The 25,159-nt window shown below is 44.0% G+C and overlaps 2 protein-coding genes across 9 annotated transcripts; one reads left to right on the top strand and one right to left on the bottom strand.

Annotated features, from left to right (window-relative positions):
- Positions 1-240: 240 nt before the first annotated feature.
- FAXDC2 (fatty acid hydroxylase domain containing 2) lies at positions 241-16,099 on the bottom strand. 7 transcript variants are annotated; one of them, XM_058848317.1, is made up of 11 exons: positions 15,895-16,099; positions 12,258-12,390; positions 9,595-9,659; positions 8,431-8,478; positions 6,044-6,135; positions 5,846-5,943; positions 5,015-5,136; positions 4,500-4,705; positions 3,500-3,605; positions 2,290-2,456; positions 241-1,380 (listed from the first exon to the last, which is right to left on the bottom strand). In XM_058848317.1, the coding sequence occupies exons 4-11, from the start codon at positions 8,476-8,478 to the stop codon at positions 1,224-1,226; spliced, it is 996 nt and encodes a 331-aa protein (XP_058704300.1). In that variant the 5' UTR covers positions 9,595-9,659; positions 12,258-12,390; positions 15,895-16,099; the 3' UTR covers positions 241-1,223. The 7 variants fall into 7 exon arrangements, with proteins under 7 accessions (XP_058704300.1, XP_058704297.1, XP_058704302.1 ...); XM_058848314.1 differs by having other exon boundaries at positions 12,258-12,379; XM_058848319.1 differs by having other exon boundaries at positions 12,258-12,370.
- A 205-nt stretch (positions 16,100-16,304) lies between these two features.
- Positions 16,305-23,828, top strand: CNOT8 (CCR4-NOT transcription complex subunit 8). 2 transcript variants are annotated; one of them, XM_058848377.1, is made up of 7 exons: positions 16,305-16,419; positions 17,691-17,888; positions 19,106-19,299; positions 21,126-21,287; positions 22,071-22,215; positions 22,860-22,970; positions 23,276-23,828. In XM_058848377.1, the coding sequence occupies exons 2-7, from the start codon at positions 17,772-17,774 to the stop codon at positions 23,423-23,425; spliced, it is 879 nt and encodes a 292-aa protein (XP_058704360.1). In that variant the 5' UTR covers positions 16,305-16,419; positions 17,691-17,771; the 3' UTR covers positions 23,426-23,828. The 2 variants fall into 2 exon arrangements, with proteins under 2 accessions (XP_058704360.1, XP_058704359.1); XM_058848376.1 differs by lacking the exon at positions 16,305-16,419 and adding an exon at positions 16,442-17,038.
- Positions 23,829-25,159: the final 1,331 nt, after the last annotated feature.

The following is a 25,159-nucleotide window of genomic DNA, read 5'->3' as shown; positions in this document are numbered from 1 at the left end:
GCTTTAGTCCTTTGTAATTTGTGGTAATTATGCTTTTTCCTTTTTAATACAAAAAAAATGTATAAAAATAAAAAGTTCAAAAGACAGTGGTGCCTGGGTTTTCTGTTCTGCTGACTTGCCCTCCCCAGGGAACTGTGGGTGGGTGACTGGGCTGGGTTTGTCCTGGTGCAGCTGTGGGGACCAGAGAGGAGCAGAGGAAGTGACCTTGGTTCCACAGGTAGAGCTGGGCTGACCAGTGGTCAGTGCAGCACAGCTCAAACCTGTGTGCCTGTTCCTCGAGGGGCTGCTCTACTGGGGAGAAATGAGGTGGTTTTGTTCCAGGCCCCCAGCCAGGACTGAGACTTGGGAAGATCCTTGAGAGGATTCACAGTACGTCTTGGATGGTCTGTGGGTACTTGGGAATGTGCACATTGTTCTGGGGGCTGCTTGCTTGGGTCCTTTCTTAGAGGGGTTCCTTAATCTCAGCACGGCTCAGGACAGCAGGGACTCTGCTTTCCTTGGAAAATCTCTGTAATTTATCAGAATTTTGGTTGTCTCGCAGCAAGGGGAGGCTCAGCAGGAGGTGATGCCATGAAGCACATCAGCTCCCAGCTCTGCTTTCCTGTCCCACAAGGGGAAACTCCCCTTGTCTGCAGCTGTCTGTGGAGCAGTGCTGAGGCTGTGGCAGCCCCAGTTCAGCACTGTACCCCCCTCCTGTGCGTAACAACTGCAACTGAACAAGAACTCAGGCCCTTGTTGCATGTGCAGGGGAGTGTTTCTAAAGCTGTGGCCCCAGTGATGTTCCACAGGGTTGCAGCCTGTGTCCCAGGTGCTCTGCACACATAGATGGAGTGACTGATGTTTCTTTAGAGTGAGTGCTGACAAGAGAGGCCAAATCCTCACCTGCAGAGTCTGGTGCTAAAACCTTAATAGTGAGAACCCTGAGTCGTGTGGCCCAGAATACACCTGGCTCATACACAGGCAACTGGAACCAAGGGACAGTGCAGGTAACAGAGAAATAAACCATTGAATCTTAAAAATAGACTTCTAGAGCAGTTTTTTTGTGAGTGTCTTAGATAGAAAACAGTGGCAGCAAAAGTGCAGTCATTTCAAGCAGCATATTTAACTTCAGTTTTATGTTTTATGTGTGCACAAGAACTTGTTTCCTGATTAAAATACTATTTGGCATAAATCATTGTCTCTGTCTGCTCATCAGCAGGCTGGGCAAGAGGTGCTGGGCTGGTTCACTCAACTTTCTTGGGTGGCTCAGGGATGCTTTCAGAGAGCGGCGTGAGGCCGAGTAGGATCTTGTGTCTCTCAAAGGCTTTGGTTTGTCTGAATATTTTGTCTGTGCCATGCAGAAAATCCAGCACTCCCAGCACTCCATAGCACTGGTTGAACCTGCGAACCAAACAGAGATAAACGTCACTGGAAGTTACTGAGGTTACCTTGCTCTTCCTCTTTCCATTCCTTTCTGAGCCCTGATAATCTGTCCATGGGATTTCTGCCCCTGCACCAGTCTCCTTGGCAGCTCTGTTGAAGCCTGGGTGAACCTTGTGCAACTTCTCTGTGGTGCCATCATTGCCCAGAAATGGTGGCACTGAGCAGCAGCTGTTCCTCCTGGGCAGCTCAGAGCTGTGGGAGCACTGGACACCCGCATTACCGTGCCCCGTGTGCTCTCAAGACCTGGCTGTCCTGGGATGTGGAGCAGATGTGCTTCCAGCTGGCACAGCTTTCCACCCAGAGTGTCCTGGCATGTGGTGACTGAACTGTCCCCTGGGCTGGTTCTGTAGCAGGGGCAGACATTTCTGGGGTGTATGTCTGAATGTAGTGCCCACTGGGAGATGGGAATGTTTCTCCAGTGCTTGGGTCTGTATCCTTGAACAGTCTGCTGCAGCTCTCCAGCACAGGAGGCTGAGAATCTCTGTCAGGAAGGGTTAATGCTGATTGTCTGGGCAAAGTGTAATCTGATCAGTGTTACTAATCCTAGTGTGTGGGAGAGGGACAGACAGGCAGGCTCACTTATTTCACCTGTGTGATTTGCCCTTGCTCTGTCTAGATCACACGAAGAGTATTCTGAACTTCTAGGAAGAACCTTGCAGAGGGCTGGAATGCCTTGAAATCCCTGTTTAACTGCTCTAAGAACTGGCAGCACTCAGCCTGCTCTCAGGTGAACTGGAGAGCTGCTCTGCTGGTGCATGAGTTAGGCAAACACACTTGACCCTCAGAAAGGAGCTTTCCCTGTCAGTAATACCAGGGCACAGGCAGGAGAGGCAGGAGAATGGGAAGCTGAGCAGTGCCCAGACATACTTGAGGTGGTGGAAGTCGTGGAACTCTGGAGATGGCAGGAGGGGCAGGTGGTAGCCACAGTGAGAAATGCTTGTTGTTACAAGAGCAATGGAAAACCATGCTGAAACGGAAACAATATGAGATCCCATGATCATCGGGCCAGTCATGACAGGCAGAGTGTTGGAGACCTGGAAATGAGAAGAAACCACCTCATTAATGGGTCCACAATTCCTCTAGGAGCTGAATTGTCACCTGGTGATCCATCACACTGGTCTGTTTTGTGTAAACAGTGTAAAGGGAAGATCCCTCTGCAAACACCTTACTAAAGTGTAAGTGCATAATCATCCAAAAAGTAATAACAGAGATAAGAGAGTTCTACTACTGTACAACATTGCCATAGCCCAAGCTCCCTTAGCCTGCAGTAGAAGTTAGACATGACATCAAACCATGGGTGAGGACAGCATGATTCCAGTAAATTACCCTGGAGTCCGAGGTGTGAATTTCAGCTTCACCTTGGAATAATGCTGAAGCTGCTCCTGGGAAACCTCGCTGTCAAAGGGCATGGCCTGCAGACACACACAGCAGTGTGACAAACCCAGCTGCACTTCAGTGTGTCCTGCCTGTGGCACAAATGGCTCTGGCTCCCCAGACCCAGCTGCATGCACCAGCACAGCTCAGCTGGGCTCCTCAATCATTGTGCTGTCCAGAGTGTCAGCTGGGGACAGCCTCAGAGCTGGTGCTGCAGCCCAGGACTATTGGTAACAGGAGACAGAATTTTTAAGTGGAAGCTTTTGAAGGTGGGATGTGTTTTCCTGAGAAGTCTCAGCTAGAGGAGTACTGGGATACACTCCTTGCAAACACTGATCCCAGCAACCACCACAAAAATCCTGACAGATTCCCAAGTCCACACAATCACTCAGGCTGTGTGTCACATCTCTTGCTGAAAGCACTATCTGTGTTCCCAGTCCTCTTGGGGCTCATAGGAAGCCCTGTCCAGTCAGTTCCTTATCTACTGGAGGATCTGTGCTCTGAAAGCTACTGGAGTCCAGTATAAACAATTACTGCAACTCCCCTAGAGCCCAGCTTCTTGGCAACACAGCTCAGCTTCCTCTTCCTAAGAAAGAAGCCTCTAAGGACATATTTGCTTCTCTTTTCTTACCATTCCACCTCATCCCATTGAAATCACACTCCACACAGCAACTGGAGAGTGACCATGGGAGAATCCACTTACTATGTGTTCTATTGGGTGAGCATAAATGGAGACCAAACCGATGGGGGCTGTCCACTCGTGGTGCTTCTTGTGAATGTGCTTATACAGCACTGGGTGGTGACCAAGCCTAGGGAGAGTAAACAGAGAAAGGCAGGTTTTGAGCTCTGCAAAAAAGGAGTAACAACACAGAATTTCTGCAGGGGACTTGCTTGTGTCTCCTCTAACATAAAGATTTCAGAGCAGCTGGCAGCAAGAGTGTAGGACTCCTTGCTTCCTTTGCTCTCTTTGTATTGAACCCTTATTCAATTAATGTGTCTGCTGGCTGATGTTACTCATTCCAGATAAATCCCATAAATCAAAGTCACTGAATTACTTATTTACTCAAATCTAGGAGTACTACTTAGGGGAAGACTCTACCTTTTCACTGTTTTGGCTTTTTCTACCGGCAACTATCAAAGAATCAGAATTTTCAATTTTGTGAGTCCTTTGTAAAAAATGGCTTTTACATTTTTTTTGTGCATTTGTCCTAAAGGGAATCCTATAGATTTCTGAAAGTACTGTGCTTGCTTCTGCTTCTTTTGTTTTCCTTGCTTTATTTCTGTCCTTTAATGTTGGTGTCAGTGCTTGGAAATCCTGCAGTGTTGGGTGTCAGGCCCTAATTTGTAGGTGCTGCACAAGGGAACAGACATCAGTCACTGACTCTTGAGATTTCTGTCTTTCAGAATAATCAGTCTTCTTTTTTCAAAGAATGCTGGGTTACAATTTCTGTGCAAAACTGCCTGTTTTGTTTCCTCCTTAGCTTTTAAGCTGGTCCACCTTTAAAATTCTACCCATTTTTGTTTCCTACAGTTACTGGCAGCACCAAGGCCTCATGTTGTGAGGGTGGATTTCAGGACCTGTAAAATTTTCCATATAAATACAAGACTGGTGGAACAGAGGGACAAGGATTATTGCTGTTGTAGGATATGAGTATAAGCTTAAAGGAAGAAAATCAAGAGTCCTGTTCTTATGCTCAGCTCACCTGTGTGTATAATAGAAGAGAATTTCCTCTACTACAGTAAAAATGCTTAGCTCCACAAGAAACCACTGGAAGGTTGGTAACTCCTTGCTGAAGGTGTTGTCCCACCATTTCATGACGTAGAACATGGGCACAAGCATGGGAAAGGAGATAAAGAACTGATTACCCAGCACTGTGTAGATGGCTTTGAACAGTTTCTTTGTGTCCACCTGCAAAAGAGAAGTCAGGACTTGAGGCTATGAAAGAAGCAAGGCAGTTTTAGTTGGAAGGATGAAAAGCTGTAAGATTTCTTGTCAGTTAGTTTCAGGATCAGCTCTTAAACAATGCAGATCTGATCAGTAGCCTCATAACAGGATCTGCCTTCCTCCCTACAGTGGGTATACAAGATTTGGCTTGATCCTCCTGGAATCCTACCTGGTTGCAAGAGAAAAGCAAAACAGGTTCTTCTCCCTATTCCTGGCCTAAGAGACTGCAGGAAGTGTTTAGCCAGCAGAAAAGGCAGAGTGAGAAGTACTTACAGGATCATTCTTGCCCAGCTGAATGCGATAGCGAGTAATAAAAGTTGGCTTTCCTGTTATATCAGCCACCAGAAGGATTCCATTGAAGCCCCAGAAAGCAAGTGCAGGCACCAATGCAGCCCCTGTGGCATGAGGAAAGGGCAGAGATGTGTGAATGAATTGGGAACTATGGCTAAATCAGAAACAAAATACACTGGCATAGTATCCAGAGGACCTTGCTGGGATCCAGATGTGTCAAGTGTCCTCTGCCCCAAGATGCTTTAAAATGGAATATGGGTAAGTTCTGACATCCAGATAAGACTGAAGAATGAAAAGGAGGTTAGAGCAGACAAATGTCTCAGAGGTTGAAACTTGACATAACTGAAGCTAAGAGAAAGCTTTTCTAGGTGGCTGGGAGGTGTCTGCTGTTTTTAAATCAAAGTAGGATAAGGCTGAGTTGATCTCTAGAACCTTGCAAGGTCCCTACTAGTTCTGTTCACCAGCTGCTAATCACAGAAAAGTTTTTTAAGTACTATAGCAAGAGCAGAATTCACTAAATTTACTTACATTTTTAGTAATTAGTTCTACTGAGTCATTCAGTTCACACAGGAGCAAAGTGTCTTCACAGGGAAGCCACTTTGGTAGCAGCAAAAAGATCAGATTTTTAATCTGTACAGGGTTCTGATGGTAACCCCATCCAAAAGCAGAACAGCTGCACCACATCAGTTGTGGGTACCTTCCAAGCCAGTGCTTGTCAGTAGGAGGATTAATGAGTTTGGGAAGCTTGTCCATGTCTCCCTTTTATTTGTAATACACAGATGGTTTCTCCTGAAGAGCATTGTTAGAACTCACCAATGAGGAAGATTGTCCACTCATCTCCCTCCATATAGTCGTAGAACTCCAACCATACTGTTTGCCAGAAATTGCCTAAATTTATATTCTGCATAAACCTGTGGGAATAACAGTGCTTGGTTGCCCATCTATTCATCCACTTTCCCCCCTTTCCACAGAAAAGTTTCTCCTCAAGCTGCTTTGCTTGAACATTCTTACCAAGAGCAAGAGTTCACTAAGGCAGTGAACATGAGCAGGCCTGTACTGAAGACGTAGGCACTGATCCTCAAGGCATCTGAGAGCTTCTTTCCCTGTGAGAAGCAACAAGAGTAAGCACGTGCTGCTGTGTGCTGCCCTGGCATTTTTGGTATTTGAAATGATGAAGGCAGTCCTGTGATGGCCTGTTTTGCTTCACACACACTCTGAAGAACATAATAACAAAGCTGTTGTGGGATATTGTGTGTAATCATCCATCTGTCATGCTTACACAGACCTGGTGCATGACTGATGTGGAATTTCTTTGGAATAACCAAAGAGAGAGAAAGGACCACTGATTTTTTTCCCTCTTTGTTTTCATTTGGCATGCTGCTCAGTACCTGGAGGGCTATAACTCCAGGGGCTCCTGGATAACTCAGAGCAGTAGGAAAGGAACACTGGGCAATAAGGAATGGTGCTTCATCTCTGCACCTCCCTCCCTCAGTATTTTCTCCCTCCCACGATGCAGTGTTTTCTCCCCACAGCAGTCAAAAACTGCTGTGCTCAGATGACCTGGTTAACAGGAATAAGTATATTCAAAAAGCAGTATTCAATACATTTGAATATCCAAAACAAAGTTGTTTAGCAAATATATAACAAATTTATAATTAATGATCTGTCTTTTAGAGTAGTCCAAGTTGGAATTGGTTCTGGAGTGCAATTAATTTGGTTTTCGTGAGTGAATACGAATTATATCTATCTGCAATGTAAATGTTTTTTAAAAAATCAATGCAATAGTATAATAACCAGCTACTGTCTTCTTCATTCCCCTGTCCTTCCTGTTTTTTAAGTGTGATGTTGTGCTGCACAAACAGACTGGAGTGAAAACAATGTGATTCATAGCTGCTTACCTCCCGTCAGAGAGGACAAACAAGAGAGACAGCTCTGAGAAATGCCAAATGCAGGTGCTTCAGGGTAATGCAATATAAAGGAATCCTCTTTACATGGCTTTTAGATTCTGTAAGAGCTACAGAACATTAAATGTGGCCCAGGACTTATAAGCAATATTTATTTGTCCCAGGAAAGAACTTTGCTCATTAGCATTGAACCATTCACTATTAAAACAAACACCAAACCATTTCCTCCTATCACCTCCTTTTTTTTTTTTTTTTAATTGAAAAAGCAGATAGGGAGGAAGAAACTGACAGGACTCTTGCCCTACAGTTTGATATTTGTGAACCCTATGGGTTTATGTGAGAGCAGTGCAATCAGCTGCCACTGTTATCACTGGGGGTACCGAAGGGCAAATGCCAGGCTGGCAAAAGCCTCTCCTCCAGCATCAGATAGTGCCTGCTGGATCCTGGACCAGAGATTTGCTCTCTTAGCAGTTTCATACTTCCAGCTGTATCCATCTTATGGCCAATGTATGCTGATGTAAGACTTTCTTAATCTTTAGACCTTGGACCATCACTTACATATTCTTTAGAAAAAAAAGGTTACAGAAGCTATAGGAAGCTTTAAGCTTTTTAACAGACTCGTATCCTAAAAATCCTTTTTCTCCTGGGATGAAGAGCATACCAAACAAAAATTCTGTCTTACAAGTGTCAGAATTTCCAGTTAGCCCAAATAAGGTTTCAGTTGCTTTAATATCCTCCAGCTCAAGAATTTCAAACCTTAGTAACTCCCAATATTCACAGACACTGTGCATGTCCTGCTTTGAGACAGGAAAGAGAGGAGCTAAAGTTCAGCACTTCAGCTATTTTAACAGCCCTCTGGCTAGAAACTGTCTTGTTTTGAGGCTGTGTTTTTATTGCATATGATGAAGTGATTACATGAATCCCACACAATATAATTACATGAGATGTAGAAGTAAAGAAGTTTACATAGAAAAAAAAAATCTTGCTCATCGAGTGCAAGTGCTTAATACCCTGTTTCTCCTCATGCCAACAGCTACAGCACAGTAGTTTCCAAACTAATTAATGGATTGCTTGAGTTCTTGCTCTTAAAGTGCTTGTAGAAGCTGGCAAACTCTTTTAAGTGCAGCAACAGTTGTTGCTGGCCAGGTAAAGAGACTGGGGCATATCAGCTGGCAATAAGAGTTTAGCAGGACCACTCTGAGGACCCGGCCCAGTGAGGTGGCACAGCCTCTGCTTATGGGGGACTGTGGTGGGTTCTTGCCATGCAAGCAAAGATAACAGCTCCTTCCCCACTTGCTGCTGTAGCTGCAGTCCACTGGAAGGGAAAAATGCTGGGGAAGTGTTGCTTTAGTGATAAGAGATGAGCTCCTAATTATGCTAAAATGTTTGGAATGAGGATGTGTCTGTCACTTCTCTTAGAAGGTGATTCAACACGTTCAGCCTTCCAAAGCACCTGCATGAGGCTTCCTTTAAATGATGAGCTTGAGCCTTTACCTGCTTCTGCAGCTCAGCAGTGGAGGAATATCCAGAATCTGTTTCCATCTGAAATAAAAGGTGATCTAAGTAAGTGAATCTTGTCCAGCTGGAGAGTGGCAGAATATAGTGCTCACAACAGCAAATCCCCTCCACTTGCAGTTCGATAGTAAAAGTGTAAAATATTTACTCTCTGTGCCATGTCCTGCTCCATCCTTCATGTGTTGGCCATCGAGCAAAGCTGAGCTCTTGAGAAGGAAAATGCCCTTATTTCCTGAGGAGTTAGTAGTGTCCCAGATTAACAGGGATGCAAGGATAACGAAGAAAAATAGGAGAAGAGCCAAAACCAAAGCTTTTGATTGTGTCACTGGTGTGTTGTGGTAAGACTTCCACCCTTGATCCAGCCCAGGAATACATTGCAGCACCCAGTACCTACCCCAGCCCTTCCCAGGCTGTAAGTAAATGATAATGTGAGATATATGTTCTTCCATAATGACAACATGCAATTAAACAAACAGGGATAAAAACAAAGTGAGTTTGTGCCATGGAGAATTAACACAATAAAGCCCCTCTCTCAAACTTCACTCAAACTCTGATTTACAGCTTAAGAACATGGTAAGTAAGAAAATCATCTTTGCTTCAAGTCCTGCTATGGTCACTTAGAGGGTTAAAGTTCTAAACGGGCACGTGGTCATCTCATAATAAATCTCTCTGTGTTTAGCTCTGGCTTGACCATTTGTTGATGGTTTTGTTAAAAGAAATTTAAAAAGTAAATCCAACCCAAGGTTTGAGTAGCTGCTGGGGTATCATGGCTGGCCATGGCCATGAAGGGTTCTGTATTTTAGGCTATGTTCTGGCTGTCCTAGGGATTATTGCTTAGCTGTTTTTATATTTCTGCAGTCTTATCATAAAATATGATTAGCAAAAGTTAACAAAATATTTCTTAATGTTTTCTTGGTTTCACATGGTCTTTAAGAACAAACACACAACTTCTAATAATACGACAGTCAGATTACTGAGGATTGCAGAATTTAATCCATTTTGCCTTTCCTACTCAGCAGAATATTCAAGCACAGGCAAACTGCTACCTCAAGTACAAAGGCAAGCACAGAGAAGGTTCAAAGGTCCCTGTTTAGGGTAGAAACAGTTGGAAAATTACTTATTAGGAAGATGATATTCTATTACCTTGATGACAGAGGGAAGCCTCTTGGGAGTACTCTTCTTGCAGCGTTTCAGAAAGGTGGAATAAACTGTCAGAAAGAAACCCTGTATTAGTCAGGAGGTTTAGATTTGAAATTATAGCCTTCTGGGTATGTTCTTACAAATACAACTGTGTTTATTTGCAGGTGTTCCCAGCTCTGTTACATTACATATTAGTATGCAGGTGAAAGGGCATGACACAGAAAAATTAGACACCTTCTTCCTGCTTACAGACACAAAAGAGCAAGGTCAGCCCACCACACCACACACTTTAGTGGAAGAAACTGATGTTAGACAGTTCTGAGAAGGAAAAAAGAAAAATAAGGCAAAAAGGGATTTGAAACTTTAAACCCTGATGCCAACTCCCAAGCCCATATTTTAACACTAGGGTTTGACATACTCCTATGGGAAATGCTAAGTTTTGGTAGCAGTCTTAAAAAAGAAACCAAATCCAAGTTCACTTTGTCTCCCTTGGCCAAAGAAGGTAGAGTGAGGTGCCCTAGGGTGCTAGTGCTTAAAATGAGAATGTGTTGGGGAACCTGCAGTGTCCCAGGGATTCTTGTCCTTCCCCAGACACAGAGCTCCTCACTACTGCACTTGGTGAGCTACTACAGCCAGTCTGTGGGACTTTCTTTTCCTCTCGTACATTGTTTGCCAACCACATCTTAATTGATAAAATACAGTTGAACTCTTAATATAGCCGATGAAGAATACCCATAAGAAACAACCAAAAATAACCTGCTAGCCTGAAGAGAACAGCATAAATAACATGCCACAGGCCAAATTTAAATGGATCTTGTCTTAATTTTTAAAAGATCTCCTAATTACATGCATTACATAACATCCACTATGTGCACATCTTGTCACACAGGTTCTCTCAGGGCAGGTGTGCCCACTGCCTCCAAGAAAACACTACTAAAGCTTGAAATATGTCAGGCTTGAATAATCCATTCCTTTGAGGCTTTGCTCCATTCCAGCTTTCTTAACAGGTTGTTCAGAGGCTTGAACAGTTGAGTGTCTGCACAGAGAGAGATTTCACAGCTTCTCTGGGAAATCAGTTCCGGTTTGACAGCCTTCACTGTAATTTTCTGCCACTTGGATTTTTTTTGGTTATAACTCCTATTATTTGCTTTTAGGCTGTGTACATCCCTATCTGCACAGCCACCTAGTAGGGAGCTGAAAAGACCAATATCCAATTATTCTGCTGGGACAGTAAAGTAAATAGTGCTGGCCATAGTTTTCTGTGGTTAAAGAGATTATTCTGCTCTCATGACTTGGTAGCAGACAACATTAGGAGAGGCAGGTGTGAAAGGAGAATCTCACTGAGCTGGAAGGCTGATGCTCCAGAGGTTCCTCCATCCTGCAGTGCTGACTCAAACCTGCTGAACCTTTGCATGTGAAGAGCTCCAGAGAGAGCACTGTAGAAAATGTGACTCTGCTTTGAGTTTTTAGAAAGAGGAAGATCTATTACTTGACTGAGTCACATATTCTGTACATTTAGGAAAGAGTTAAAATTACAATCACATGTCTAGTATTCTTAAAATAATCAATTTATGACAGAAGGCTGGCTTGGGCAAAAATTTCTAGTTCAAAGCAGAGCTGCTACATCTGCTTACCCTCTGTTTCAGAGCACTACCTTTATTAAGCCACTTTTCAGGATAAAATTTTACTTTATTTACATTAAACCCAGAAAAACTTGGATAGAGTAGGTTTTCCCCAACATCTCACTACCTACTCTTTTTTTATTGTGTAATGTCTCTCCTGGTTCAGAATACACCAAATACATGAAAAAAACATTCATGTAACCATTGCTGTTTCAGCAAACAAAAAAGCCATTCAGCTGCTTGGCACTGCTCTCATGTTGGTGTATTTTACAGCCTCAAATCAACCACTGAAGCTCTCAGCTGCCTGCAGTTATTTCCAAATATCAGGAAGAACTAGTAGTGCTTAAAAAAAAAAAGTTCCTTTCCAATTATTTGGAATTAGTTAACACAAAATTTGATCCAAAGCAAATTCTCAACCCTAGAGTAAAAGTAATTGCTTTTCCAATCAGTCTCGACATTAAAGGGAAAACATACACTAGTCAAACAAGAATTTTAATACATTTTTATATTATTATTTCCATGTATAACTTCATTTGCCCAACAACTGTTCATTAACTGTTCATTCTTATTTTCAATAAATTTTCCTAAAAAAGCTAGTTTGTCTAAGTCATGTTTTAAAACGCTCAATATAATCTGAGTATAATCTGCAAAAAAACCTGCTGTATGTTTTATGTTTTTTTGTGAATTATTATTTATGTTCCATGCCTGTTGTATTTCTGGTGCCCAAACAGTCCCAAGCTGAGGCAGCACAGGTGCCCTTTCCCTGTACTGCACCCACTGCACTGCATCCTTCTGCCAGCAGCCACAGACCTGCATGGTGCAGCTCAGAACAGCTCCATCTGCTGTGATGGACTGGCTGCCCACCCCAGCTCCTTGGGATTCCTTGTGCCTTCCTGCCTGAAGCTTCTGCTTCTCCTCCTTATAAAGGTTGAAATCAACCTTTATATGGGACAGACAGCGGAAAACCGCTCCTGGGAGAACAAAGGCTGTGACTACCCATGAAAATACAGAACATACAGAACAGAAAACCACAGGACCACTTACCTGGTCACCTGAACAGCTGCATATCAGCCACTCTCCATGTGAACAGACACAGGACCAGACGTGGTGTTTGATGTCCTACCAAGCACTGCACAGTTTCAGGGGAAGCCCTGTTCCTAGAAAAGCTGACAGTGGACTTCACACAGACACAATATTGCCTTTTAAAGATTTCCTCAAAGTCTCTATCGTATCTTTTCAAGCTACTACACCCTTGAACTCTGGCTGCCCGTTCTTTGCTCACCTCCTGCTGATGGTAGCTTAGGAGAGGTCCTTTGTGTCTATTCAGAGCCCAGAGTTCAACTCCTCACTTTTCACTACTGCTGTTGAAACTTTATGAGGGTTTAGGCCGGGCAACAGGGGTGTTTCCAAGCAGGAGCTGCCTGTCCCCTCCCAGACAAGTCATGTGAAGCCAGTGCCATGTCACTGTTAGTGCTGGCAGTGTTCCCCATGTGAATGTGCATGCTGTTACTCAGTTAAGCACGTGGAATACATCTCTGCAGGTAAGTTTTTTCATTGCTGTACCTGAGAACAGAAAAGCCACCAACACCCTAAAGATAAGTAGTTTTTATAATTCACTAACTCATAGTTGGAGCACAAACTAGCTACTGCCAGTGCAACTGAATGGGTCAAAGGTGTATTTGTTAAAAGCAATAAGGGTTACTGTGGAATTTGGCAAAAAAACAGCAGTCCAGTTTCCATGCTGTTGTACTAAGTCTAAAAATGACTCCAACTGTTGCTACACAGTGCCCTCAACCAGTTACAGGCTTTGCTTCCATGGGTAAGGTGAAGATACACATAGGTTAGCATGTGCTTGGACTCAGTTGTCTTTAAACATGATGTTTACAGACCATAAAGTGTGTAATTATGGTATTGCAGAGAGCAAGATGTAATTTACAGCAGCACCGGTCTTTCTTATGCAAATGTGGCCCCAATCTGTTACTTAGCCCATAAATAGTGCCCTATTACGAACTAAGCTCTGAGAAATGAGGGTATTCCTATCATAACCTTCCAGATCTATTTTTCCACAGGAGGAGAAACAGGGAATATCATCTCTGCCTCACAGCCTTGTTTGCCCTTCACAGGTGAAGCAACACACACTCTTCCTCAGCAACACCTCATGCCAGCAGAGCTGGAACTGCAGAGAGCTCTGCAATGATGAACAGCATTTAACACTTATTGTTTCCATCATCACTTTCTCTTGCCTAATTCCAGCTATTCCATGGTAGGGACAGAAGTTGTAATTCTTAGCTGTTGCTGCTAATTGGCATTTATCACACGGAGCAGACTAAACAGAGAGGAATGTGATACCTTCAAACTATTTACTCACGTGCAGAGGAAGTGGAAATGAGCATCTCAAGAGAGGGGTGCTGTAAAGATAATGTCCTCAGCTGATCTTTGGATCTGAGCTTGCAGGGGGGGAGGGCTGTTCATCCAACAGCCAATAGTAGGTGTAAGAGTGAATTTCAAACGTCAGAGTTCCTTTCGAACCACTGTTCAATTCCAACATGGGTGATCTCTGAAATATTCATACCCATAGGGACAGCTCAGCACATTAGTCATAGGGCTGTAAATGCCATTTATCTCCTGCTGCAATTTTGTGTCTAGCACAGGTTGTCACCAATCAAATGGCTGCTGGCTTTCATGTGCCCTGTGCTGATGTCTCCACCACAGACACTCCAATGCTGCTGTAATCTTTGCTGAGCCATGCAAGAAGTCTGATTTCTTCTCAGCAAAAAAATCTTTTTGCTCAGACACTTAAAAGAACACCTTTGTTCCCTCCCCAAAGTTTTTGTAATAGTCATTGGTTGTTTCAGTGTTTGAAAGGAACATCAGGGGGAAAAATCTATGAAGTATCTTTAAGGGGACTGTACAAGCCTGTACTGATAGTTCCTCTAAGGCTGAAGAGGAATCTGGACTTGGCACACATCACCCACTGCTTCATTCCCTGCACTCTGAACCAGATTTCTCACCCTCTTCCAGGGCATGTGTGCCACCACCTAGCATTGCAGTGGTTGCTTTGGGAGCACCTGCAGAACAGAAGGGTGAGGAAAACGTAAATTCACCTTTTAAGATTCCCACAAGTAGGTTTTCTTGTGGTGCTGTGACTAAGCTCTAAAGAAAAGGCACAACAGGACATGGAGCTCAAGCTGCCCAGTGTGAAAAATTTGAGCTAAAGACCTTTATTCCACCTCATAGTGCAGCTCTACATTCATGTGTAGATGTAAAAACTCTTCAAGACCTGCTTTGGAGTGCTGGAGCTGAAGGCAGCCTTGGTAACCCCCAAATACAGAAATGATGGGACTTTTTAAAGAGCAGGGTGCCTTTTCCAGCTATTCTGAATCTTTATTAGCCATGTCATGCTCTAAAAAAATTCTGATCTCATCAAGCAAAACGTGTCTCCAGCTCTTGCTTGCGAACATCCTTGAACAGCTTTTTTTACACATAAATTTTACACACTACAAATGTAATTTATCACAGGTGATTATTGCCTACAACACATTTTTATTACAGTACCAAGGCAGATATTTACAGTGGCCTGAGGAGGTGCATCCTCCCTTTTCCCCTGAATTCAACAACCCCTCAAGTGCTGGGTTTATGAGCAAGAAAAATTACTCTGAACTCTTTTGGGAAATAAAAATTTAACCTTGTATTTACAGGGTGCTGTAACCCAGCCTGCTGAATTTACCTGCTAACAACACAGATTTCCTTGTACTAAAGCCAGATTCAACTGACCACGGGAAGAAAGGTGATTACTTTCTGGAAGTGTAGCATATTGCATGTTGCATAAATTACACAATGCCAGAGACTGCAGAGCTAAGTCAAAACGGTAACTATCATCGCTGAAGATAAAACTCTGAATCAAAATAATACCCAATAAAAAGAATGTAATAAGATGCTGACAGCAGCAAGGTCACTCAACACAGCAGCATTTGAAAAACCCTCTTACTTTCTAAATGTAACATTTCTGCTGAGGCACGAACACTAAACCTGAGACACTGAATGGTGTCTGACACGTGAAAGATACCAATATCTGATTTTCCAGATACTTTGATCAAAATGCTGGGCAAGTAGCTGAGATTCAGGGAAAGATTCCCATATGGTGGGCAGATAATCCAGTGTATATATATATATATATATATAGGCACATACATATTTTACAACAGATGCAACCCTGTCCAGAAGGAAGGCAGTCTAAAAGAAAGGAAATCCTATCTAAACTTAATTAGTAGTCAAGCTTCCAGATGAACTGCCTATCTGCCGTCAGCATCAGCCAGCAAAGCAAGTGCTGGAAGCCGTGTTACACAAGCAGTAGCTGCTGTACCAGCTACAACCTTCTGTTGCTAACATAATTTAAATTCCATTCCTGGAACAGGAGAAGCCAGACTAAAAGTCTGCAGGTGTAGTAGGAATTTAAATGACTTCTAAGCCCCTCCAGGAAGAAGCAGAACTTGTTCAATTCATGAGCTTGATACGCACTACGCCGTAGGAGAAACGCGTGCCAGGACAGCAGTGGTTTTCTCTCTGGGCCTCAGGAAATCCCCCTTGGAAAACAAACCCTCATCCCACTCCCACCCTGCGCGCCCGTGGCCTGGGAGCCCGGGGGGGCTCGGGCCTAACCCCGACCCGGGGACCCCCTCACCTCCCCTTGGTGAGGGAGGGGCGGCCGCTGCTTCTTTCGGGGACGCTCAGCCAGGGGGCGGTGCAGCCCGTGTCCCAAGGGATTGGGGTGCTGGGGGCTCTCCATGCTGGGAGCCCACCCCAGCCCCGGTGGGCGCTATGGCGCTTCTTCCCTCAAGGCGCACAAGCACCTAGCTCCGTCACCCCTTCCCCCCACCAGCGGAGTTTGGACTCGCCCGCCGTCTGTAGCGCGGGGAGCCCGGGCGAGCCCATTAGCTGCACTGCGGGGGGGCAGGAGGAGGAGAACCACGAGCCGGACGGGGATGAGCGCATGCGCAGTGCGGGCACCGCGGCCCCGCGCACTAACGTACCCGCCCCCTCCCCAACCCTGCCGCGCGCGCCGTCGGCTCCGCCATGTCTCGCTCTCTCTCGCGAGAGCCAAAGCGGCGCGAGACCCGGAAGCGCCGCTCCTCGCGGCGGGGGGGACTCGGAGCCATCGCGGCTGCGCGGGGCGAGAGCGGCGCGTCCCGGCCGCGGCTGCCGGGAGGTACCGGGGAGCGGGACGGGCGGGCAGGCAGCGGGACCGGCAGCGGGAGCGGCACTGGGGGTGCAGGGCTGGGGCTGGGGTTGAGAGGGCAGCGGCGCGGACAGCGGCCCTCCCGCTTCCCGGCCGCGATGAGCCGCGTCCGGCCGCCCCTGGGTTGTGAGGGGGGCCCTGAGGTGACCCCGGGCCGGGCCGGGCTGTGACGGTGCCAGGTAACTGGTGGCGCAGGGCCCGGCCGTGGGCTGAGCCCGAGCCTCTTTGCAGAGGCCTGGGAGCGGTTCGCCGGTGTTGTTGAGGGAAAGGGGCACCAGCCGGTGGCTTACCCGAGCTGTAGCACTGCTGGCACCGCCGGTGCTTCCAGCCGAAACACCCCGCTGCAGTGTGTCCCGAGTTCCACCAGAGAAGGACAGAATCCCAGAATGGGTCCGGTTAGAAGAGACCACAGGGAGTCACCTGGCTCAACCTCCCTGCTCAAGCAGGGTCATCCCAGAGCATGTGGCACAGGATTGTGTCCAGACGGTTCTGGAATATCTTCATTCAGTCAGACTCCAAAACCTCTCGGGGTAATCTGTTCCTGTGCCCGGTCCCTGCAGTTTTTGCTCATGTTCTTCCTGATGTTCAGGTCAAACTGACTGTGCATCACTTTCTGCCCACTGTCTCTTGTCCTATCTAGGCATCACCAAGATAAGCCTGGCTCCATCTTCTTAGCATCCTCCTTTAGATTGTCACACCCGTTGAAATTCGTGTCACTTACTGTTTTCTCTAATGCTGGAGATTGTGTTTAAACAATTGTCTTCATCATAGAATCACAGAGGGGTTTGGATTAGAAAGGACCTTCAAGATCCTCTCTAACAGATCCTGCTGTGGGAAGGGACACATTTCACTCGACTAGGTTGCTCAGAGCTCCATCCAGCCTGGCCCCGAACACTTCCAGGGATGGGGAAATAGCTGAGGATTAAAGATGAGGATTCACTGCCTGTACATCTTGTGCCTAAAGTGTCAAAGCTTTTGCCAGGAAAAGGAATATAGGCTAATGATTCTTTACATAAAGAACTGGACTGTTGATTGTGCATCTGTTCTTATATTGTGAACAGATGCTCTAGATTTCATTCAGCATGTTTACAGAAAGTGATAAAGCAAGAAACAACTTGGTATAAACTTCAAATGGATTATTTGAAGGTGAAAATGGAAGTGTGACTGACTCCTACAGAGCATCTATTTACATGTTACTCTTCCTTCACTTAAGGCATTATTTATTTATCTCTTTAATGCAGCACACTAATAAGATTGCACAGCTTGTGATTCTACATTGTCATTTGAGTTCAGCATCAGCTGCCTTTTCTGGTCCCTGCAAGATGCCAGCAGCCCTTGCAGAGAACAGCCAGGTTATCTGTGAAGTATGGGCCAACAACCTGGAGGAAGAGATGAGGAAAATTCGGGAGATTGTTCTGAGTTACAGCTACATTGCTATGGTAAATGTTTTATACTTGACCTAATTGCCTTAGTTAAGGGATTTTTTTGGGTTATGGACTAAGGTGATTCTTGAGTGAGAAATTATTTCTCCCTACCTCCAGTCAAACTGAACTAGAAGGGGTGACAAAATAAAAAGCTGTTCAGCAGCTTTCCAGAATTTATACAAGCAGTGCTGAATATGGATTGATTGAAATAAGGGGAAGAAGGAGACCTACTTAAATACGTGAATTTATTTAATATTTAGCGATTCGTAGTGTATTAGTTTGTGCAATAGGAAAATGCAACAAGTCACAATTGGGTTTAAGTCCATATTTTTCCATCAGTGTGTTTGTCCTTTGAATGTTTTTCTCCATTTGATTATAGGAGATGCCATGGGACTGGAGGTCAAAAGGCCTGCAAGTGACTGCTAGCCAGCTGGGCTGCCTCCTTTCTAGTGAGGGCAGATGTTGATTCTTAGGGAAGAAAAATATTCTGTCTGTAGATAAGACAATATGTTCAGAAAGCTTTGTTTAAGAAGAGCATAATCTCCCCCAGGTGGGAGGAATCTCCTCCTGCTCTTACAAGTCTGTATCTGCTTGGCAGCATCCCAGCGTGTGTTAGATAAAGAACTGGTTTTAGCTGTGATCCTGTAAGTTCTGCCAGCTTTGCTTAGGAGCACTGAACCTCAAGATATGAGAAGACCTCATTAAAAGTTTGGCAAAAGTCAGGTGCCTCTGCAGAGTGTGTGGGATTTTGGTGTCAAGTTCAGCTGAGGAAGTGAATATGGATTTTTTGTTAACATTTGTCAATGGGAAATTAACTTTTTGCTTCTTTTTGGTCTCACTGAAAGTGTTCTTAGGGTCTGTTTTAGTGACTGTGCTGTAAGAGTAGACAGATAAACCTCTTGTGTCAGGTGCACAGCTCTGGGCTCGTTGTGAAAGATTTTGTGTATAGTCAGTAGAAGCTCAGTGACCCAATCTGAGGGTAAAAACAGTATGGCAGTTTGGTGTTCAGCAAAGAGCACACAGTATAAGGAAGAGGTGTTTCATCTAATAGCTGGCTGCTGCTGCTGTTGTTGAGGTGTGTTTTGACTGACAGTAGTTTTTGTTAATGTAGGCATTGACTGCTCCTCAGAAGCAGTGCAGGTTTTCACTGTCTGGACTGTCCTCCTAACAGAGTGGTAATAATGACTCCTAAGAGAATCCATGGTGACACTCAATTTTCCCTTCTCTCCCAGGACACGGAGTTCCCCGGAGTTGTTGTCAGGCCAATCGGTGAATTCCGCAGCTCCATAGATTATCAGTACCAGCTCCTTCGCTGTAACGTTGACCTGCTGAAAATTATCCAGCTGGGCCTGACTTTCACAAATGAGAAGGGGGAATATCCTTCTGGCATCAACACCTGGCAGTTCAACTTCAAATTCAACCTTACGTGAGTGTTGTGGTTTTAAAGCATTAGCTAAAAAATCACTAGAAAACTTACTCATTTCTTGCTGTGAGATATGGATTAGAAGAAGAGCAAAACAGGCTTAAAACTTAAAAGGAATAAAGCCCCACAGGCCCCATCTCCCGGCCGAGAGCCATGGCAGGCCCAGCCCAGCCCCTGCCTGGGCCACATGGTCTGGGCAGGGGATGGGGGCCAGCTGGAGCTCTGTTACCCTTCACAGCAAGAAATTCCCGGGCTTACGTCCTAAGGTGGTGTTCACAGGTTGATTTCACTTTTCAGTGGTCAAAACTACTGTCAGTTCTCAGAAATGGCAAGTTATTGGCCAGGAGAAAAACTCCCATCAGCCTCCAGCAGCGTTAACTTACTTAGGTGTTTCTCTTTGTTTTCTTAAATGCCAATCTATCACAGTGAGTCTTTGGGCTTGGCAATAATTTCCTCTTCCCTTCTGCTGGAGTGATGCTTTCCATTGGCAAATACGGGTGTCCACGCATCATTGCTGACTGGTTTGAGCCATAAGGATTCAGATTCCAGTACAGACTATGTGGGAACCTGTTTTGGAGTGCCAGGAGTCAACAGTGTATCTGGAAATCAAATCCATGCTAAAATTCTATCCTTGTTACCCATTCTCTTGATAATTTGGTGTGCCATTTTTTTCTGGAACAATGTTTGAAACTTCATATAGATATATATGTGTGTGTGTAAAACTACATTTCTTTCTGCTAAAAATAAATGGATGTGCTGGTCTCATCAAAAAGAAAAATAACTCTTTACAGATCCATGCTTAAGTATAAGCTGGGATCTAAAAACATGTTGCTGTAATCATCACATCTGTTCAGGAGAATGAATCTTGTTAAATGGAGTGTGGCAGTTCTTGTCTCCTCCATGCTGTAATATCCTGGGTTGCAGCTGAAACAAGTTTCATTATCCCTTCCCCTGTAATTATAAACTCAGCATAATTACCACTAGAACAGTCTAGAGATAAAGAAAGGGTTTATCTGGCAAAACCACATACGTAGAGGAAATCAACTATTTTTATGAAACTGTCATTGGAAAGCATTACAAAAATTTGTAGCTACTGTGTGCAGATCATCTAGTTCTTGACTCCAAAAGCTGCACTATTTACTCCACAAATTTGTAAGCCTCTTAAAAGTATTGAAATCAGTGTGAAGTGTTTTTTATTGTGTGATCACTCCATTTAAATGAGGTATCATATTGATAGAACTTGGCTCTGTGTGTTTCCTCCCCCCTCAAATGACACAGTAAAGAAGTCAGGTTGTTGCTCAGATCTCCACCAAGCACATCATTGTTGTCCTCCTTCCTGAGTCAGGGATGATGCAATTCTGTTTACTCCCAGAGATGGAAGTAGAGGTGCTGATAAGGTGGTACATGCTGTGGAGTGAAAAGGAAAAATGTAGACAGGAATGATGGTCAGTGCTTTAGAGTTGCACATCTTCCTGTTTGGGAAAATTACCCTTTCCTGTGGGCCCTCATCTGTGGTGCTTCCCTTCACCTTGCAGGAGGGACATTGTTCAAAACTGTCAGTTTCAGTCCTATGGAGGTGGAATCTGGAATTTGTATTAGCAGTGGAAGTGTTAACTAGTTATGATCAAAGAACAGCTTGTTAGAGATGTAGGAGGCTTGCAGTAGTGGTATTGAAACTGAGTCAGTTGGAATTTTCTAGAGAGACAAATTGGAACCCAGAAGTATCCTACTTGTTAGTCCAATTCTTGATATAGTGTGGGGAGAATTTTTCTAAAATGAGCTTGTCTTGGCAGCACCTGAGTGCAAACCTTTTGTTTTTTTTCCTTCAGGGAAGACATGTACTCTCAGGATTCCATAGACCTCCTTGCCAGCTCTGGGCTGCAGTTCCAGAAGCATGAAGAAGAAGGGATTGATACCCTGCATTTTGCTGAGCTGCTGATGACATCTGGGGTCGTCCTCAGTGACAGCGTGAAATGGCTGTCCTTCCACAGGTGTGTCCAGGATGTTGACTGACCCTGTTAAATCTCCTCTTAATTCTCTGCATTTTCCATGGAGATTGAGAGATTTTAAGGAGAAAAATTATAAGTCACGCAGTTCTAAAATAAGCTTCAAGATACAAAGGCCAAGTTGAAGAAGTAAGGACACCTCATGATCTGACTCCCTGACTGCTTGTCAGTTCTTTTGCTGTTACAATCTCCCTCTCTTGAAGAAATACTAACAAGTTGCTTCTTCAAGAATGTGAATCTTCTTCAAGAAGTGTGATCTCTAACACTTAGTAAATACCTTGTAAATGATTTTATTTCTTCATCCTTAAAATGTTGCTGGTGCTCTGAACTTCCATCTGTGTGGTTAAGACATCTTTCTTGTAGCATTTCAACTAACCTGATTAGGAAGCCTCGGGTCGACCATGGTATGACAAATGAAAAGACTTGACACCACCTCCTTCTGCCTCAAGGATTACTTGTGGGTTTCCTGCTTTTCTGTATTGCCCTTAGCTATGGGAATGCACAGAGCTGGGAAGAAATGTGTATTCTTCCCAGTGGCTTAGCTCTTCCACCAAAGGCTAGTGAAAGCACTTGGGGAACATCTTGAAGTCCTACGATGACATAGAAAATCAGGATGAGTTCTGGCTGAGATCTAGAGTTTTATGAATATCAGAAAATGTTAAGGCTTGAAAGACACAGCAAGTAAAATTCTGTGGAAAAAGGAGGTACTAGTACCTTGGATTATAGGTACTGTCTGCTTACCTGGTTTCTCTGTGGTTTTGTTTTCAGTGGTTATGACTTCGGCTACATGGTGAAGTTGTTGACAGATTCCAGGTTACCAGAAGAGGAACATGAATTTTTCCACATCTTAAACCTTTTCTTCCCATCTATCTATGATGTGAAGTACTTAATGAAGAGCTGCAAAAACCTAAAGGTACTTTTATCTCCCCAGAAAGCAGGTGATGGGCATCAACACTGTACATGTACAGGAATACAAGTGGCAGAACTGCTCCCTATGTTGTCTTAAAACAGGAATGTGTATAAAAGTCAGTAGTGACACAGAAGCACCTGAGACACAGTTTGTGTCTAATGGGCACTTCCCTCACAAGTTTCAGACTTGCCAATGTGTTTATTATAAAGGGGACATTGCCACAGCCTTGTGGTTTGTGTACCAGAGGCTAATTATAATTCAGCATATTTATGTTTCCAATGCAAGGGTATTTCTTTTACATGAAATACTCCATGACTTGATTAACTGGTAAGAATGTTGAAGATAATTTATCTACTGAATCACAGCCTTGACTGAAGGGAGGGAAAGGCCCAGCATGTGTAACCTATGAATGTACTCACAAGTTATCTCAAGTATCTGCAACAGGAAAAGAAGGCATCTAAATTTGAGAAGAGTTATTTATGCACTCTTGAACACCGTTCCCCACTGTGTTTCACTCACAGCTGGAGTGTGTGTACTGCTGGGATCTGCATTGGTTCATCATACCCTGTTTGCCCTCATGTTTTGGAGAAATGTGGCAGTTTTGGCAAGAGATGGATCTTCCAAAACAAAATCTCTTCTCTTTGCAGGGTGGCCTTCAGGAAGTGGCAGATCAGCTGGATTTGCAGCGAATTGGACGACAACACCAGGCAGGATCAGACTCTCTTCTCACAGGAATGGCCTTTTTCAGAATGAAAGAGGTACTGCAGTGTCCTTCCTTCTCCACTTCCTGTCCATAAATGTCAACAAGTACCCGATGTTTGTTTTGGTTTTGGATTTTTGAGCCTTGTGGCCATCGCACTTCAAACTGTCAGGAACAGGAATTGCTGATATTGGCACAGACTTGTTCTGTTTACTTGTCTTTCATGTGCTTATTTTAATTTGTACACTCCATCTTGGAGTTGGCTGATTTCAAATAAACTGTTAATTAACACTGGATGTTTTCTGATTTAGAGGCACAATTAAACAATACCTGTTCCTCTTTTTTTTCTTTTTTAATCTGCAGTTATTTTTCGAGGATACAATTGATGATGCAAAGTATTGCGGACGACTGTATGGCCTTGGCACAGGAGTGGCTCAGAAACAAAACGAAGATGTGGACTCAGCCCAAGAGAAAATGAGCATTTTGGCCATTATCAACAACATGCAGCCCTGATGAGTGGTGCCCCTCAGCAGAACATGTTTACCATATTGGCAGCTGCTGTCCTCAACCATTTTCCCTAAACAGTGTATCGAACAAAAAGCATCTCCAGTACACAGGCTGCACCAAGCCTTGCAGTTTTGCTGAAGAGCTGCATTTTCCTTTGAAACCCAGAAGAGTTGACTGAATTCCTAATGCCAGCCTTTGTGGTTTGCCATATTTTTAATACCAAGGGCGAAGGACAGAACCTACTGTGTATACCTCTGTTTTTTTCCTCTTTATACTGTACAGAATCTGCAAGGAAGATTTACCAGTAGAATATTGGGTAGAGCTAAGGGTTTGGAAATGCAGTGAAAATGGACACAGACACGCCCGCAAATTTGCAATTTGTGTTTTATAAAGCTTATTTTAAAACTTCTGCATGTTGTGAGGGTGACAGCTTCACCTCATGTGTTGCTTATTTTATCTCTGTGGAAATTGCTCCCTTTGATCACTGCAGAGGTTTGGGAATGGATGACATTAAAAATGATCCTTGCAGCTAAAAATATTCAGAGATTTGCTTTAACAACAGAGGGAATGGAGATTAATGGAGCTTATTTGATCAGCACTCCTTAGTTTCTAATTCTCTGTTACTGCTTTGACCCATACTAAGCCTCAGCTTTGTTCTTACGGGTATTAAGGAAATGTTTTGGAAATTCAGAGGCCCAAAAGTTCACCTTTGACAGGGGACTGGACCAATACTCTGACTTCAGTTTTCTTCAACTTAAACCTACAAATTTTATTCTTCTCCCGCAACACAACTCGGCCAGCATGGACAAATATTTGTTCCTCTTCTCCCCCCTGTTTCTCCAGCCCCTAATTTTATAATATGCTTAAAAGGTAAAAGAGTTTCTGTTTTTTCCCTGAGTTTCTGTTTTTTTTGTTATTATAAACACCTGAAAAGTACTTAAGAGGATGAAGAACTTGGGATTCTGACTTTGAAAAACATTCTACAGCATTTTTCTTTCAACAGCTCTGTAATGACATTTCTTAAAAGAACCAACCCTTTTGGACATGTCCAACTTAAAAATTTTTACGACTGGCATTTTGAACAAGCTTAATCCAATATTAAAAGAGTTGAGGTTTAGAGCTAGTATTTGAAATGTTTGTAAAGACTAGTTTTTATTTTTTGTAAAATAAATTTTTTCAAACCAGGCTTTGTTTCGGATTTTCCATCAAGCACTAGAATTTCCACAGTTGAGGCTTTGGAATCTGAATTTGGGAGATACATGCCTGAAGATGCTCAAGAGTTTGTTTCCTTTACCATTTATGATGTGCTCCTGGGGTAGTTCTTAGTAAAATGTCTTTTGAGCTTATTGTCCAGTAGCTGAGGAAAGCTGAGCTGAAGAGCTCTGGCAGAGTTGTATTCTCTCCCTGCTGCTCTCAGCACATCTCACAGTCTGTGCAGTATTCCTGCACTGCAGAGTGGCCACTTGAAGGGACAAACTTGTGTGTGAAGTTTTCAGCTCCATCTAAACTCCAGTGGTTCCTGCTGCATGTGCAGAAGGCAGTTTGGTTAAGCACTGGCTCCCCCGCCTGGTTTTCAGGTGCTTTGTACAGAATTTTGCAAATTCAAATTGGTGGCAGCACTTCACAGATTAAACACATCTACAACAGGATCTTGTCTCAGTCTAACCCCTGGCTTTCACCTGCTGCTCTTGAAGTTGTTCTGAGGCTTTATTCAGCTTGAACCAGGAAATCTGTCAGGAT

This window comes from Poecile atricapillus, chromosome 13 (genome assembly GCF_030490865.1).
Source record: "Poecile atricapillus isolate bPoeAtr1 chromosome 13, bPoeAtr1.hap1, whole genome shotgun sequence".
Lineage (NCBI taxonomy): Eukaryota > Metazoa > Chordata > Aves > Passeriformes > Paridae > Poecile > Poecile atricapillus.
The sequence above is the reverse complement of the archived record's forward strand: the minus strand, read 5'-3'. Positions and strand labels throughout refer to the sequence as shown.